This window comes from Corvus moneduloides, chromosome Z (genome assembly GCF_009650955.1).
Source record: "Corvus moneduloides isolate bCorMon1 chromosome Z, bCorMon1.pri, whole genome shotgun sequence".
Lineage (NCBI taxonomy): Eukaryota > Metazoa > Chordata > Aves > Passeriformes > Corvidae > Corvus > Corvus moneduloides.
The window spans coordinates 21,397,330-21,414,769 of record NC_045511.1 but is presented as its reverse complement, the minus strand read 5'-3'; the positions used below and the strand labels follow the sequence as shown (position 1 = coordinate 21,414,769).

General features: G+C 45.4%; 1 protein-coding gene across 3 annotated transcripts in view; it reads right to left on the bottom strand.

The window, feature by feature from the left end:
- Nucleotides 1-17,440, bottom strand: part of SETBP1 (SET binding protein 1) — a 269,876-nt gene that overhangs the window by 133,444 nt on the left and 118,992 nt on the right. For all 3 annotated transcript variants that reach the window (XM_032095510.1, XM_032095509.1, XM_032095508.1), the window contains one exon: nt 12,308-12,379. In XM_032095510.1, coding sequence (XP_031951401.1) covers nt 12,308-12,379 — 72 coding nt within the window. The remainder of the gene's footprint in view (nt 1-12,307; nt 12,380-17,440) is intronic.

Here is a 17,440-nt window from a genome sequence, read left to right as displayed (position 1 = left end):
CCCTGCAGGTCAGCCCTGCATGGACAGGGAAATTTCAGCCAGAGGCATCCAAGTTTTCCCCAGTGTTTTACAAAAGCCTCAGAAAATCATTAATCTGTAGGCAGCAGCCAGGATCTCAAGGTATATGAAATTGTGGAATGGTGTCTTTTTAACCTTTCACAAGAAAAGCAGCTTGCCTTGGTGCCGAGCCACAGATTCCTCCACTCCCTAGGCCTAATCTTGGCTGATTGATCTGCCCTTTGGAGGACAACCGAGTGTAGGAATAACAAGCTCTTTCCTTGGCCAGGAGACATGTCTGTAGGGTGGACAAGGCCATGGAGGAAGTATGTTATCACCCACTTGCCTCCTTTTCTCTTTGTGTTGAGAGCTGCATGACCACAGGATACCTTTTGGAAATACCACGGTGGCAGTGGGTCTGCAGCCACGTGAAGGGATGGTTCTTCAATTATCAGGGAGGCATTTTTGAGTTCTCCCTGGAAGCAGAGGGAATATTTCTGAACTCACTTGATTGACTTGTTCACTGGCTGATTTCACTGGGATACAACCCATTTAGGTTTACAGCTCTTTTCCAAGGAGGAGGGAGCCCAGAGAGGCTCATTTGTCACATCTCCTCTCGTTGCAAATCAAAGGCAGCACCATGCTGGGAGAACCCCAAAGCCAAAGGGAGAGGACATTTGGCAGCATGGCTCCCAGAGATTTCTGGAGCTGCTTGACAGCTGCTTGAAAAACCTTACTGTTTTTCTCGAAAAGAAAAAAGCCCTCACTGCAAAATGACCTGGCATGTGATAGCAAAGGACAAGCCAGAGGATTTGAAGGGACATGACGGCACTTCAACAGCAAGTGTGGCTGTACTAAAGTGTGGCTCCTCAAAGCCTGCAGTGTGGCCACCTGTGATACAGCAAACTAATTTGAGAATGCCATGGGTTCCCAACGCAGAGCCCAGAAGGATGGCTTCAGGATTAAATCCCTGCCCCGGGACTTTCAGGACCCGCCCCAGAAGTACAGAGCTGAAGAACTGGACCATTTTAAACAAGCAGGTGCTTTTTGCCCCCCAAGAAATTGGCTAATTATGGGTGTGACCTAGTGTCACAGTTAGCTTATTCAGGGACTTCTAGTTTTGCCCTCACAACTCTGGGCCTCCCAAATTGCTACTGCTGCTGCTGCCACCAGACACGAGCACAGGACCTGGTGAGTCCTACAGAGCCTCAGAAGAAGACTGAACCCAAACTGCCCTTGAAGCAAATTTGAGACCAGAAGAAAACAAACAGGAAGTACAGAGGAGAGGTCAGCTCTTTGCTTCTCTATGCCAAACAGGACTTACAGAAAATCCCACTAGAAAGGTCAGAAAGACAATGGCCAGTGACAAAAATGGAAAGAAAACACAGGCAGACTCATGTTATTTGCTTTACCTACCAATCTGAATATTTTTCCTTCCAGTTACCACTTCAGGATTCTTCACCCTGCAAAAGAGTCTGGAGATGAGCAACCTAGTACCACAAGAAGCCAAAGGGGAGATGTCCATTCTCTTCATCACAGTTTGGTGCAAGCCTTTGATTCACATCCCATGTGACACTGTCTACTCAGGGTTAAATCTTCCTGTTGGAGATGCAATGTACTCCTGGGATAGGATTTAGAAAATTGAGGTCTACTCCGCTCTGTGGCCACAACTGAATCACCTCACAGGTTTTTTTTCTGTTTTCTGAAACAGGAATAATGTTATGCCCTGTTTACCGAGATGCTGAAATTTTTGCGTGAAAAGCATGGCATCAAAACTAAGTATTGTCACACAAAGCAAAATGAAGCTGTACAAAAAAAACAAGGTGATGTGTGTGCCATTAAAATCCTGACACCAAGTGCTAGAAGTGGGTTGAATTTGCTCAGGTGCTCCGGCTGTTCCTTTTCATCAGGCGTGGGGACATACTGCTTTGCAGATAAACATTGTCATGTGGTGAATGTCCAGAATTTAATGAAGTCCATTATAACAGATGAAAATGAAGCTTTCATTAGTTTATGAATGCCTTATTCACTTTAGTTTTGGGGTTTGTTTTTTTATAAATCGAGAAAGAATGTTTTCCCTAAGCAAGTGCCAAGTAAGAGAGTAAACATCTTATGCTCTTACACCTTCATCTCCTCCCCAAGGCTGTCACTCCTGCAAGGAAAAGGCTCTCATTACACCAGCCTTGTCCACAGCCCTGTTGCAAACCTCTCCCAGTGAGATGCACCCAACGCTAGCAACAGCTGGCCACAGCTGGCTGTAGCAATGGGCTCTGCAGAGTCTTTTCCCACTCCTGTCTGCCTCTGCAGGGTTCTTCAACTCCCACCTTCACCTTTTATTGTCACACGCACTTTGGGCCAAGAACAATAATATATTTGCTTTATATGCTCTGGCCATGACAGGGATTTTATGGACTGCCACAATATCGTCTTCGTAATTGTGGCCATACTGCTGATTAAAAGGGTCACACTGGCAGCAAGGGAATCTACAACGTCTTTATTTGTTCACAGGAAGGATACACCAGGAGTTCAAGTTTCTCTCTTCAGCTCTGGACTCTTGGTGCTTTGATCCTGATCACCTTTGAGAATAAAAGGGGAATTTAGCTCTTAAGTGTGGTTTTGTTGCTGGTGTCTCAGTTAACGCCATCCATAAAAGGATCATTTTCTTTTTTACACAGGACAAGGCTGAGACCACAGAGTTGAAATAGGAGTAGAATGATAAAAACTGTCTTTTTAGCTAACAACGGACAATCACTAACCATGTAAATAAATGAGTGACTATTAAGTTTTAGTAACACAGTCTGTTCTATTGCTCATTCATGAAGAGGAGGGAAGAGAAAATGTTTCTAGGTTTCAAAAAGATATATATATATTTTTTTTTTTTTAACTGGAGAATTACACATCATGGTATTTCAGCACTGAAAACACCTGCTGACAGTATGATTGCAAAACAGGACATCCTTGAAGTTGCAAGAAAATGGGCACAAAAAAAAGTGAATCCTGTTATCAAGTAAAATATCTGAAGACTGTGGGCCTGAGTGTGTGCTTTTTTTCTCTGACTTCTAAAAGCGTCACATCCTCAAATTCAAATGAGCAGATGGCTGCCAGAAACACTCTGAAACCAGCAAGCTGCTTGCCTTGGACACATTATTTTGGTGTCTTGACCCCTTGACTGTCTCGTGGAATTTTATTTCATTTGGGTTTGATCCAAGGCTATTGGAGAGGATTTTAAAGTCACCAATGACCTCTGAACTTCAATGATGGCATTTTGGGGGATTTTATCTTAAAGAGGAGATAAGGACAGAAATGGCCATACATTCACCATCCAAAGGGAGCAAAACAATATAATGACATAACCTGTGGTTTCAGTTGCAGTTGAAGTAAGCTGCTGAGGCTGTACAAAGAAGAGGTGATATTAGTGTGGGGAGAAATGTTTTGAAACCTTGCAACCATGGCATCACCCCTTTTTGCTGACACTACACAGCTACAGCTGACGACAAATTCAGCCCTACCCCCACGTTCTTGAAAAGTAGCAACCCTAAGTCATACCTGCTCCTGACTGAGTGTCTGAATTTTAGTTTCTTGTCTCAGAAAGAGTGTAGAAATGTAATCTTTGATATGGAGTCGGGTCATAGGGATTGCCAGTAGATAAAGAGCCTTGCTTTCATTTTCCCTGCAACTCTGACTGCTCCTCAATCCTGACCTTGATTGCTCCCAGTAAGAGATAACACAAATCTCATTCCTCATGCAGACTTTCCAAGATGTTGTCTTGAGCTTCATCTCACAGGTGCTAAATGGCTTTTCATGCAGGAGATAGGCTGAAGTTCTCTGATGAAGGATAAGGCTGATAAATTTGCTCCTTGGGAGCCACGGAACAATGTGGGTAAAGGTCACCTAGAAGAGAGAACTAAACTGGTAACACAGCAGGTCATGATGACACTGAATCATGATCAGGCCACCATCTCGAGGAGAGGAGCAAGGCATTCCAGAGGGTACAATTTCTCCTGATGGCCTTTTCCTAAGTTGTGTGAAAGGAAAGAGTTCTTTTTCCTCCCTTACCCTGTCAGGGCCTCTCATGGACTCCTTCCAGCCATCTGAGGCTCCTGCTTTTACCCTTCCACTAATGTCCTGTACCTTTACACAGCCATGGTGTCATGGTGTGACCATTCCCTCTCAAATTTCTTACTTCACCCACTTATCCTCACCAAGGATGTGCTCTATTCATATCCAGGTTTCTTACTTCTCATCATTCTTATTGAACTACAGGCACTTATTAAAGAAATGGGAGCATCATCTAGTGCACCTGCTGCTCAAACATAAGGGACTAGAACTATAGTATTCCTTTATGAAGATATCAGTGACAACTAATTTTGGTGGCACCTAGATAAAATACTGATTTAATTTATCTGGATCCAATAAAATCTGAAAAGAGCTTATAAGAAATCATGCCTACACCTTAGTTAATGAAATTCTGGGCTGCTTCTGGGAAGGCTGACAATTGTAAAACCCATCTGCCAAACTTTCATTCACAGCTTCATTGCAAAGTCATTACAGATATGACAAAACCCAGCAAACTCACAGAGGTGTGTGTGAACACACGTGAGAACGGGGAGCACCACACTGGGTATTGCTGGCAGCTTGGAGGGGGCAGGTGAACAAGGAACAGATGCTCTTGATGCTGCCAGCAATACTCAATGTTGCAGGACCTATTTTATTCCCACCTGAGAACTTGAGCCTGAAATCACCTCTGCAAGCAAACCATATGAACTCTCACTGCTGGTGGTGCTCCTGCTGCTTGGAGAAGGCTGCCAGAGGCCTCAGGACATCCATCCATGGACCATCTCACCCTTCCCATAGCACCACAGAATGGATTGAGTTGAAAGCGACCTTAAAGATAGTTTAGTCCAGCCTCTCTGCCATGGGCAGGGACAACTCTCACTAGACCAGGGTGTTCCAAGCCTGGGAACACTTCCAGGGATGGGGCAGCCACAGCTTCTCTGGGAAACCTGTGCCAGGGCCTCACCTCTCACAGCCAGGAATTCCTTCCCAATATCCCATCTAACCCTGCCCTCTGTCAGTGAGAAGGCATTCCCTATGTCTTGTCTCTCCATCCCTTGTCCCAAGTCCCTCTGCAGCTCTCCTGGAGCCCCTTTAGGCGCTAGAAAGGGTCTCAAGTTCCAGGACACTGATTATTTTGGCTGGCCAGGCTGTGTGCTGCGCCCTTAGAGACGGATACTGCGGCTGATGCAGATTGTTTTTACTGTGCCCTTTGCATCTAGCTTGCTGCACCCAGAAACCACAGAAGGCTGAAATAAATCTATATGCACCCTATCTGCTGGTCACCTGTGCCCTGATCCCCTTGTGTTTATATTTGTGCTCGTCATGACACAGGGAATGAGGGTGAGAACAAAACATTGGTCCCTAGGGAATAGCGATTTTCAAGCAGTTACTCTGCAGGCAAAACGCAGGGTGCTGGCAAGTAATGCCTGAAAACTTTGATGCCTTGATTTCTGTTGTGTGGATCAATATTAATAGCAATATTGTATTTCCAGAGCTGGCAGAACTATTGATTATTTGGTATGTAGCAGTTCATTTTCACTTGAGAGCAAACTGGGACACTGAAACAACAAATGTGCAGCTGTTAACAAGCAACACAGGACATTGAGTTTCAGTGACACAACTGGGATATCACTTTCTTTGTCTAAAATGGAACATCTTTAACATGTCAAAAATATGATTTACTTATCTGACTTATGCAGCACCTGGGGAAAATACCTTTTTCCCTGGAACCTGCAGATTAAGGTCATGTTTCCAAATATGTGCCAAATCCAATCAATAACTTCATCCGCACTGTGACCAAACACTTGAGGTATTCTTGATGGGAAAATGTTTTGTTTGATATGTTTAAACAAGTATTAAATCAGATACCTTGTGCATGAGAAGATTTCAATGAAAGAAAAGATAATGAAACATTACACTGTGGTTGCAGGAGCTGAGCCAGAGTTATTTCTTTTCAATGAGGTTTTAACTCTGTGAGAAAAAATAGATACCTGTATCTATAGATGTGTGTAAATATATTTTGATTGGGTGAACCCAAAATAAAACTTTCTATATCTAACAAAGGCTTTGCTTACGTTTGAAAGACATAATGCTGTATCCTTCCATGAGCTGCTTTATTACGTGTAAGTCTACAATTGCCTCCTAGGGACACATTTAACTATCAAGGACCAAACTGTTGAATGCAAATTATACAGAACACCTGTCTTGTGGATGAAACTCCTGAAAAAGGAATCTCCCCATGGCAAGTGAGGAAAAAATTTAAAATAATGGGTGACGCTCCCTGTTCCAGGAAAGAACACCTCAATGACTAATAATCTTTTTACTTGAGCTTGAAGAGGCTGGGGAGGTGACTAGTAAATATGCAGTAAATGTACCTGTACTATATGTTGCCTTTTGGGAGATAATATAGTCTTTCCTCTGCTCTCAGCATGTTAAACCCTGCAGGCTTAGCTGCCTTAGCAACTGTCTACAGTTTGGACAGGTCAGGATCAAGGGAGGCTGAATCAGCCTCTGATGGTGGCTCTGCTCTCCCACTGCTGACAAATGGAGTTTAGAGTGAAGGAGTCCAGTTTCTCAGTTGGGCCTGAGCCTCTTCAGCCAGTAGTAATCAAATGTGCCCAGAAATATTCCCAGGCATGGAGGCCAACTGGCACAGAGAGGTTTGTACCTCTGCTCACAACCGCGTCTTAACTTTCCTAACACAGCAGCTAAGTGCAAACAGCTCTCAGGGATGAACACTGATCCATGCTTAAGAATGATTTAGGAGCTTGCTAGTTGGACCAAAAGTGTGCTGAGAACTGGTTTAGTACCTTGAGTATACCCAGTTACGTTCCCGTGAATGTTCCCAGAGACTGTTCAGCTTGCTTAAGTTATTGTTATGACATATTTCTTTTCCTGATCAAGATTACTTCTTTACAGCCAGGAGAAGGGAATTGTATGGCTGTAAATTTGGTTATGACAATAATCCTTTTGCTGGTTCATGAAATCACTCTTACTCAAGAGGAGGCGTGTTTACTGCTGTCTGCAATCTAAGAATATTTGCAAGGAACCAGATGTGGTGTGTTTAAAGTGAAAAAAAAAGTTCTGCGTGGACAGATGAACTTCATAAAAAAATCACTGTCCTCCTTATCTGATTGCACATCACTGACGTCTGCCTGATACTACATTTTCAAAGTTTGCTACTTTAAATTGCTTACCCCCAAAAAGCACCCCACATCAAGTACTTGCCATATGCTCTAACTATGCTACATTGGTGTGATGGTTTTGTCTGGGGCAGGGTTCATTTTCTTCCCAGAGGTTGGTACAGGGCTGTGTTTTGGGTTTGTGCTGAGCACAGGGTTGATAACACAGAGATGTTTTTGTTGTTGCTGGGCAGGGCTTGCACAGAGCCAAGGCCTTTCCTGGTTCTTGAACTGCCAGGCTGGGGAGGGGCTGTGGGAAGTTGGGAGGCTGGGAGGAGACACAGCCAGGACAGGTGACCCCAAGTGACCAAAGGGATGTTCCAGACCATGTGACATCATGCTCTGTGAATAAAGTGGGGGAAAGAAGGAGGAAGGGTGGATGTTTGGAGTGATGGCATTTGTCTTCCCAAGCCACTGTTACATGTGATGGGTTCTGGCGCTCCAGAGATGGCTGAACACCTGCCTGCCCATGGAAAGCAGGGAATTAACGCCTTGCTTTGGTTTGCTTGTGTGCAAGGCTTCTGCTTTCCCTATTAAACTGCCTTTATCTCAACCCATGAGTTTTCCAGCTTTAACCCTTCCAGTTCTCTCCCTGATCGTGCTGGTGGGGGAGTGAGTGAGGGGCTACGAGGGGCCTGATTGGGTTAAAGCATGACAACTGGGATGCCATTAGATGTCCCATAGCAACTTTCTGTCCTGGCCTGAGAAAGGCAGAGCAAGTCTGTCTTCATGGATTTCTCTGAGCTACAAGAAGTTGAATGCAAGATCTTTACTTCAAGAAGAATTGATTTTATCAAGGCAGGGCCATCTGGCAGAAAGTAGAGCAGGATTAATGCAATCCCAAACCTGTGTCACCCAAATCTTGGCACCCTCCACCACCCCACAGGGACTCAAGGCAGAGCAGGGAGGCAGAGGAAATATCTCATGCCTACACTCTCTTCACTACACACACACCACAAAACCTTCTCAGTGAAAAGGTTTCAAAGCTGACATGAGAAACTCTTACTCTGATATGGGAGCTGTTCAGAGGAACACATCCCTTTGAATGGTTTAGCTCATGACACTTCTAACAATCACCTGTGCAGCAACCTACTCATGGTTTGCAGATGGCTCCGGGGAGGGAGCTCCTTATCCTGGTGAGCTGGCTGTATTTCAGCAATGGCACTTTCTTTGTGGACAGCACCAAGGCTGCCGAGCACCTTTTGTGGTTTTTCCCAAGGAAAAGATGGTGCAGACCTGTGTCAGGAGTTGGTGCTACTGCCCAGCTCCCATTTGGACACCTTTGTGGCCCTGGCAGAAGCAGCTAAAGGCACCATGTGGGCTCACAGCTTCGACGTTCCACGGTGGTTTCCTGTCTCAGGAAGCTATAATGCCAGGAGGATGGCAGAATCCTTCATGCCAGGAGAATATAATGCCTTATGATCCTGTGATGTAGTGCAAAAGGCAGGAGGAGTGGGAAGCCCAGCAGGCACCTGATTGAAGAGGCTGGGGGAGATGAGAGGAGACGGTGTCCTGCTGTGCGCTTCTCCCACCTCCATAACCTCCTTACTTTCAAAGAGTTTCCACAGGGCTGCGGTGGCTATTGTTCTCCAGACCTGGTGCATCAGCATCCCCACTACACTGACAGTTTGGGATTCTCACACTGCCAGCCTTTCCTGTTCCTGACAGAGAAACGAGGAGCTTGTTTGGCTTTGGGTGGAAGCAAAATGTGTGCAACTCGGACACCTCTGTGCTAACCATGTGCAGGGTGATGCTGCCTAGTCCACAACTAGCATGGGCTGCCTGGGCATGTGATTATGCTCAGACAGACCCAGAGGCATTCCACAAATGTGTCTGTCCCTTTTCCTTCCAAAAGTGACCACAGCACCTGGGTCAAGCTTTGGCACAACTGCTATTGATGTACAGAGTCAGCAGTGAATGAGCAATTCTTTACGTCTGATTTTCAAGGAGGCTGCAGATTCCTCTTGACCATTAAGATGAAAAGGAGGCTAATTCAAAGCTAGAGCAAAGTTTAAGGAGTAATTCTGCACAGGCAGGCAGGTAAGATAATGTAAAAGTCGTTCTTTTCTCTGTTTGGCCCTGTAAAATGAGAAATACTATCAGGGTGGTGAATTTTTTGAAACCTGCATTATTTCTTTTTCCTAGGAAGGGTTGAAATAGGTTTAAGTACTACTGTTATTATCTCTAAAATGACAGAGACATTTTCATGTGAGTTTCCCTTCACAGTCAGATATCCATATTCACCATGTGCATTCCTTTGATTCGGGGACTGCAGCTTCCCTGTGGTCCAAGGACTCAAGGTTCATTTTTTGTTGCTCTTTCCACCAAAATGGGGTTATTAGAGATAGAAAAAAATTGCAAGGTCACCCACAGCCTTGATAGAAACAGGAGGGTAGGAGAATATTAGAAAGAAACTATTAGCTGTAATATCCAGCTGCATTTGACAAACCTGAGTGTATTTGGATTGCCTGTACCAGCATTTCTCTCCCCTGTTTCCAAGTGATTGCCCTAGCCCTAGTGATCAACCACCTGAATACATCCAAGAAGGATATTCACAGAAAGGATCTCATGATAAAACGGCTATTCTTGGCCTTCTTTCCATCACATCATAATCTGTCCACTAATATGGCCTGAGATCTCAGCTGATCAAAAGGTCATAAGATGCTACTGCTAAGTATCACTCTGTCTCTGCTGAGCCAAAAGCATTTTTAGTCCATTCAACAGGCAGAGGAATGCAATAGCAAAGCCTTCAAATCTGTTTGTATAATAGATGAAGTCTTCTCTTTATGGCATTTATCATCCTTCACGGAATGACACCTGATAAATAAATCTCTAGTTCCCAGTGAATTTAAATAAAACAAAGGCAAATCATATCCCTGTGCACTGTAAATATAAAACTGAAGAGAACATAAGAGTTTCCAATCTTCGTCCATCTCCTCTGCTATAAAAGCTATAAAGTGCTGATCATCCACAGATTCCACCAAAATCAAGACAGCCCAAATCTCTGAGTACATTACAAAAAGCATGGTAATAGCACAGGAGGGACTTAAAGATACATAACTCATTTAGTCTAATGACATGGTAAAACTTACACCTTTTTGTCTTCATGTTAGTAAAAACAAAAAACATAAGAAAGGGGGGTTATTATGGAGTGAAAATGGGGGGAAATCTAATAAATGGGTCAATGTGTTTCCTACCAGTGGGGACAATTTTCAAACATCCTGGGACGAATAAAATACTGAACCACATCCTACTCAACACCACGACTTGGGCCAGCTGGTCACCGCTGTACTGGTGGCAACTGGTCCATGTGATGCCAGACATTGCCTCCAGCAGCAACTGCAGCCACTTCTCTGGCCATCCTGCTTCCAAGCCTCTCAACACAGGCAGGGATCGCTGCCCAAAACTGCAGGAGAGAAGGCACCAGTGCCAACAGCCACCTGCCACCTGAAGCCCGTGTCTAGCAGGCCTGCAGAGGTAGTTTCTGTGAGCATTACCATTGGGAAATTCACTGTTTCGTGTCTCCAGCACACCTGAAGGGTTGTCACAACCAAATTAAACCCCCCAGCATTTCCCAGACTATCCGCCCACTCTTTGGCTTTCCAGAGCTCTATACCAGGACCAACAGACAGTTTCTTTAACCGTAACTGGCAGTCATTTTGCTCCTCTCCTTGCTTTAAAAGCTGAGAGCCATCAAAGATTAGCAGAAAAAATCATGACTATTTTTCCCTAAGAAGCAGAACTGGTAATAGGCTTCAGGAAAAATCCTCCTAAATGCAAGTGATAAGCGTAGACTGTGTGAAGGCTGACAGGTCTAATTATAATTATCATTGCGAGGGGACTAGCACTAACCTCCCTTCTGGAAGGCAATGACAATTCCTGGAAGAGAACATGAATGATCATAAACAAAATCATTGCAAGGAGAGTTGTCTTTCACTGGGAAACTAAAAAAGATCCAGATTTAGGGGTGAAAAAAAACCCCAAACCTTAAGAATTTTTTAAAGTTTATCCTGATAGAAAATGGCACTTAATCATACATTTAAGTTTTGCTGACTTCTGAATGATGAGAGTAAAAGAATCAAGCAGGATACATGAAGTGTAAGATGGAGTCATGCATGCAGGAGGTGTTTGGAAATAAAGGATATATTCTGAAAGTATACTTGAAGAACATACCCTGCATTTAAACATGGACAAGGAGTCCCAGGGAGGATGTAGGTACAGACTGAGATAAATATTCAAAACTACGACGAAACCCAGACCACTTTGCACCAACTTTTCCCCCTTCCTCACATCCTAGCAGGAAGAAAGGCAAACAGAACCAATACAGATCTCTTCAAATTGCTTCTATCCACTGAAATCCTAACTTTGCATCTATACATTGACTGAAATACAACAGCATCAGCTTTCAGCGGGGTTATGAGGTAGATAAGATAGGTAATATTCCTTCAAGATCATCCTGCCCCAAACTTTCTGCTTTCTTTGAGAGCATTCCACTTTTCTTAGTCTGCATGTTTTTTTGGCATTTCTCACTCCATTTCCATTGGAAATTTGGAAACAGAGAAGCTCGGGCAATCTGGACTGAAAGTAGCAGTCCCTTAGCTTTTTTTTTTTTTTCTGGAAACAGATATTATCTTCTTAATAGGGACTATAACTGCAGAGGAGATGAAGAGAGGAGCCTCAGAGTCAAAAGCAGTTCTAAGAGTTTCATTCTCATTATATCTCAATGGAGTGGAGCAAATAAATTGTGCAAGGAGACATATGGAAGCTCACTATGCAAATGGCCTATTTAAGGCTCTGGCTTCCTAATTAGGTCCTGGTGTCAGGAGGTTGGTAACAATTATTCACACGTAGATCATTTGGATACAATAAAAACTGTTCTAAAACCCAAACCATCATAATGGCATGCATCAAAAGATACCCAAATTAACGTTCTAGACTCATTTGTTTAGTGCTTGGACTATCAGTTTCTGTGGTACACATACCTAAATTTTGCATCCAACCTTGCAAAATTGTGTTTGGAAATGGAAAAGGAGGAAACAAAAATCATCACAGCCATATCCCCTTGTTCTTACCTTGTTCACAGATTTCGTCACTGGACTCTGCACAGCAAATCCACACTCTCTTCCCAAATTCTTCATCTGACTCTGTGGTGTTTCCCAGAGCAAAGAGAAAAAAGAAAACCTTGATTGTAGGGATGACTGTGTAGAAAATGGTCACAAGCATCCAGAGTTTTCCTCTGCCCTTTTGATTTCCTTACATGTTCCAGTATGACCACCTCTGCTTGCCAGCTGGGGCCCCCTGAGCACCCAGTGATGGGGTCCACCCTCATTCCCAAGGTGTTTTGTAAGGCCCCCCAAGCCTCCCCTTACCCCACACAGATGTGCAGGCTTCCCCTCCCAAACATCCCTTGTAAGCATGTTGGCATCAAAGAGCCACCACAGCTTTCCCCAGCAGCTGTGGGGCACACAACGAGCCATGACCTCAGGGAGTGATGCCGTGGATTCCTCTGACAACCTGTGTTAGAAAAGCTTGTGGAGAGAGCAGGAAGGTGTCACAAGAAGCCAACCCACCTGCTTTGTATAAGAATTAAAGTAGGGAGCTGAAGCCAAGGATTACCACATTGCAAAACCATTTAAAACAGAGTAAGTGCTTGTGATTCAACATCGTGACTACAGCAAACCTACTCTGCACTGCATTTCAGTACTTCTGGTATGAAAATGAGGTCTTCCTCTCCCTTTCTTGCCCTCCCACCTCCTCTCCTCTTTGTCCACCTCGCCAGCCCTTCACACAAAGGTGAAATATTTTACATTTTCACCCGTGGTGATGATGATCAGAGAGTGTTTGCTTTGTTTTGCTTTTCACTGATTTTGCCAAAGGCATCCTTTTAAGCATCAGCCTGTGCAAAGATAATAGGTGACACGATTCTCTATAGCTGGAATCTGCAACAAATCAGCCATCTGCCACTCCAGGGGTCTGAGATTAACCCAGCTACTGGACCATGACTGCGAAGTATTTGCACATTTAGATTACAGAAATGTGAGGTTACAGGTCCAAAAATATAAGACTGGGAGTGGGGAAAGTGTGCGCAGAAGGAGTGGAAGACAGCCTCAGGAGAGCCCTTTAGATTAACCCTTCCCAACACAAGTCACCTCATAACAACTCCAAGCAGACAGTGTTTCTCATTATAAAGTGCTAAAAGGATGAAGGATTTGAAGGAAGCGACTTGAGACACATTAGACATCATGTTTCTGGAGAATACATCCAAAGACGTGTCTTTCACACTGGGAGAAATAAAGACAAAAACCAAACAGCTGTCTTGTCAAAGCCTTCCCTCCTCGGGAAGCATGACCAAGCTGCCCAGATGGCTTACTTGAGCATTTGGAAAGTACAAGAGCATAATTTTTGCCCCAAGATGGACCAGATCCACAAGCTCCCCCTATGGTCAAGATTTCAAGAAATGAAAGAGGTCTGCCTACTGAAATAGCAAGGTTTGCGAAGGTCTCTTCATTTGTTGCTCCCAGTTCACCCTCTTGAATAACAAACACTATTTTGTTACCATGCACACATGGATGCTGTCAATCCACATTAATACCTGTCCATGTCTTTGGGATTCTCTCTATGAATCTATTGGGAATTGTTGTTTGGTAACTAGGTACTTGAAAACTGAAGAAGTTTAAATCAGTAGTAAACACAAGCTGGCTCCAGATCTAAGAGCATGAGCAATGGTCTGTAACAGTGTGTGGTGGATCAGGACAGACACCAGGGTCTGCTCTGGTCATGTTGATAGGTTTTAATCCCCACTCCTGCCACTTTCTCTTGCAGGTTAGAATCCCACAGATCCCTGAGATTCCCATCCTCAAAGATCTCAGGTTAAAAAGAGGAGGTTCTGCCCAGAGGAACAGGTGTAGCTGCAGCCAAAAGTGTCAGCAAGAACATCTGGAAAATTCTGGAACATCTCACCTGTGAGAAAAGACTGAAGCATCTGAACTGTTCAGTCTGGAGGAGAGAGGATTCCGGGGAGATCTTGAGCATCTGCCCGTACCTAAAAAGGCTCCAGGAAAGCTGGAGTGGGACTTTCGGCAAGGACATGAAGTGACAGGACAAGAGGGAATGGCTTCCCACTGCCAGAGGGCAGGGTTAGGTGAGATATTGGGAAGGAATTCTTGGCTGTGAGGGTGGTGAGGCCCTGGCACAGGTTTCCCAGAGAAGCTGTGGCTGCCCCATCCCTGGAAGTGCCCCAGGCTGGATGGGGCTTGGAGCAATCTGGTGTAGTAGGAGGTGTCCCTGCCCATGGCAGGGGGTGGAACTGCATCAACTGTGAGGTTCATTTCAACCCAAACCATGCTAGGATTCTGTGATTCTATGAAATTCAGGCAAGGTCTGCATGGTGTGTGCCCTGGGTGGGGAAGGTATTTAAAATGCTCAACTCATGCCATCCAAAGAGACAACTAAAAACCAAATAGCATGCACATGTGTTTGTAGAAACCTATGTGTTTTACTCATGTCCTTTATTCAGAGAAAACAGGGAGGATTGGGTGGAAGGTACAAGAACACACTCCAGGTTCTTTGGCCAACTTTCTTGTTGATATTTCCATGGTGAAGAAGAAACCAAGGTTCCCTGGGCCAAGCACTGCACACCCTGCAGTTGCAACAATGGAAAAGAGCAAGAAGAAATGGCAGCACCTTCTCTGCGCAAGCCCAAGTTGAACTGCAGCAAATACAGGGTACAAAGCACAGCTGAGAGGTGAGGAAGAGCAAGGGATCAGCTGCTGTAGTCATCCTACTCCATACAAAACCTGCTGGCATCCCCTCAGAAATGAGTGCCACTCCCAACAGCGTTAATTTGGGACAGAGCATTTGATCCTCCACAGAGGAAGGACTATTGATCTGTGAGGAGCTGTGAGAAGAAGAGAGTGAGGGGAGCATTCTAGTCAACACCTTTAAGTCTGCCTGAACTCCCCCCTATTTATCACAGTATTTCCAAAAGGCCTTGCCTGGGCAGGGGTAGGTGCTCCCAAACCAGGTCTACATGTCTGAGACCAAAGGTGAGGTTTGAAGTGGTTTGGATGTGTACTAGGGCATGGTTTTCAGGTGAGAAAGAGGTCACAGGGATCATCCCACGCCTGAGACTACAAAATGGGCCAAGCTAACAACCCAATAATCCACAAGCTTCTGAGATGCAGCAAGCTAATGAGGCTCTGCCCGTGCTTTAGAAAGGTCTCCTTGAACTTGACCTGCTGACTATGTGACGGCTAAAACTGCTGTTATAACAGGATCTAGACCTGTTTTCAAAACCAGAGACTGGGGTTTTCCCTTTCTCCAGTCTCTAGTTTCTGTAATGGAAACCTAAAACTTCAAATACAAATTCCAAAATGATCCAAAAAGGAACATCTGTGGAGTGGGGGGAAAATTTCTTTGCATTTAACTTCGATTACTGAACTACTGCAAGGTTATGATTTTTAAAATATTAAAAAAAACCCCATCAAAACTCTGTTAAAAAAAAGAGGTGGTTTAGTTTGGTTTGGTTTGGGTTTTTAAGTATTTTTTCCTTGCCTGCAAATGGAAGGACAAGGGGATCAGCACAGGGCAAACCCTTCCCTTTCAGACAGAAATCACCACAAAACTCCAGCCCGTTTTTTGCAAATGAACCAACATCACGAACTGATTCAGTTTCAGCCCTTGAACATGCTTGTTTGTTTGTTTGTTTGCTTGCTTGCTTGTTTCATCCAGACAGGTTTTTGCAGGAAGGGGCTTTTGCAACCCAAACAGCGCCACTGCATCCGCCAGGCGCTGAGCTGAGCCGTGGAGCCGCTTGGAAGTTGCCTCATCTCCCAGCAAATGAGAAACGGAGGGAAACACCGACGCAGGCAACGCTGCACCTTGCAGCAGAGACTCGTGTCCTACAAGTAACCTTGCATCACGATACAGACCCACAACAGCAGCCTTACGGGTACAATGAGAGCAGGAGGAGGACAGCGACCAGGAGGGGAAGGGCAACGGGGAAGCAATCAGAAAACTCTCTGAGAGTCTTATTTTCCTCCTTAGGAGGAAAAAAAAAAAAAAAAAATCCCTCCCTGATACAGAAATGGAAGGAGGGGATGAGCCCCTTTACACCCCAAGTCCCCAGCAAAGGTCCCCTCCCTTTCCCAGAGCTCCTAAATATCACTGGGGGTGGCAGGAGGCTGCAGGAGAAAAGGGTCACATTTAAAAGGCGAAGGGGAAGCAGGGAGGAGGGAGGACACTCCTGAGCCCGGCCAGCGGCCCCACGCTCCCAGCCATTCTCATTCCTGACACGTTTCCCTGCTCTCCAGCACAGCCCAGCTTCGAAATATTAGTGTGGCGCAGAGTGCCATTTTCGAGTCGCTGCAGCTCCTTCTTGGCACCGGTTCAGCTTTTTGTCTTGCCTTCTCCTCCGAGCGCCCAGTGGAGGGAGGAGGAAAGAAAGGAAGAAAATAAAGCCCCGCTGCTTCGCTGCCGGGGCTGTCAGACTCCCCGCAGCACCCCCAGCCCTGCCTGCGGCACCCCACACCCTCCCAGCCTGCTCCCAACCAAACCACTCGGCAAACATAAATCTCCTTCCACCTCCACAGCAGCCAGTTCACAGCCTCCTTCCCCCTCTCCGCCGCCACCCCTTTTCATCGCGCTCTCCTTTGTACTCCTCTAAATTTTTCCAGCCAAGCGTTACAACCTTCCACTCTCCCTTTCTCCTCCATCCCCGGCCCTCCCACCTCCTTCTCTCGCATCGGCAGAAAGGATCGTGCCATGGTTGCCAATGCCCTGGCACCTCCCCGGAGTGGGGAGCCCCTGCACCCACAGCGCTCCTGGCAGGTCCGCTCCGGCTCGGAGCTGCCCAAGCGCGGTGCTCGTGGGCGCACAGGCGTGTGCACACACGCGTGTGACAGGGCAGGACATGCTTTGCATCCTTGGCATTGCTGCAAACACAAGCCTGCGTTTGGCAGCCGAGTCCCTCCTCCTGCTTGTGGGGCCGGGAGGAAAGCAGAGGCAGAATAACAAGGGAGGGACACTGTATTTTTTTTTAAGCAACCCAAACATGGCACTGAGAGCTTCCACCAACAACTTCTCAGCCTGCTGTGCTGGCAACTAGCTGCTGGTTCCAGCCTGGCACCAGCTTTGATTTGTTTTTCTCTCCTCTTAAACGCCCTCCTCACAAATATTTATTCTTTTTTTTTTTTTTTCCCTCTTAA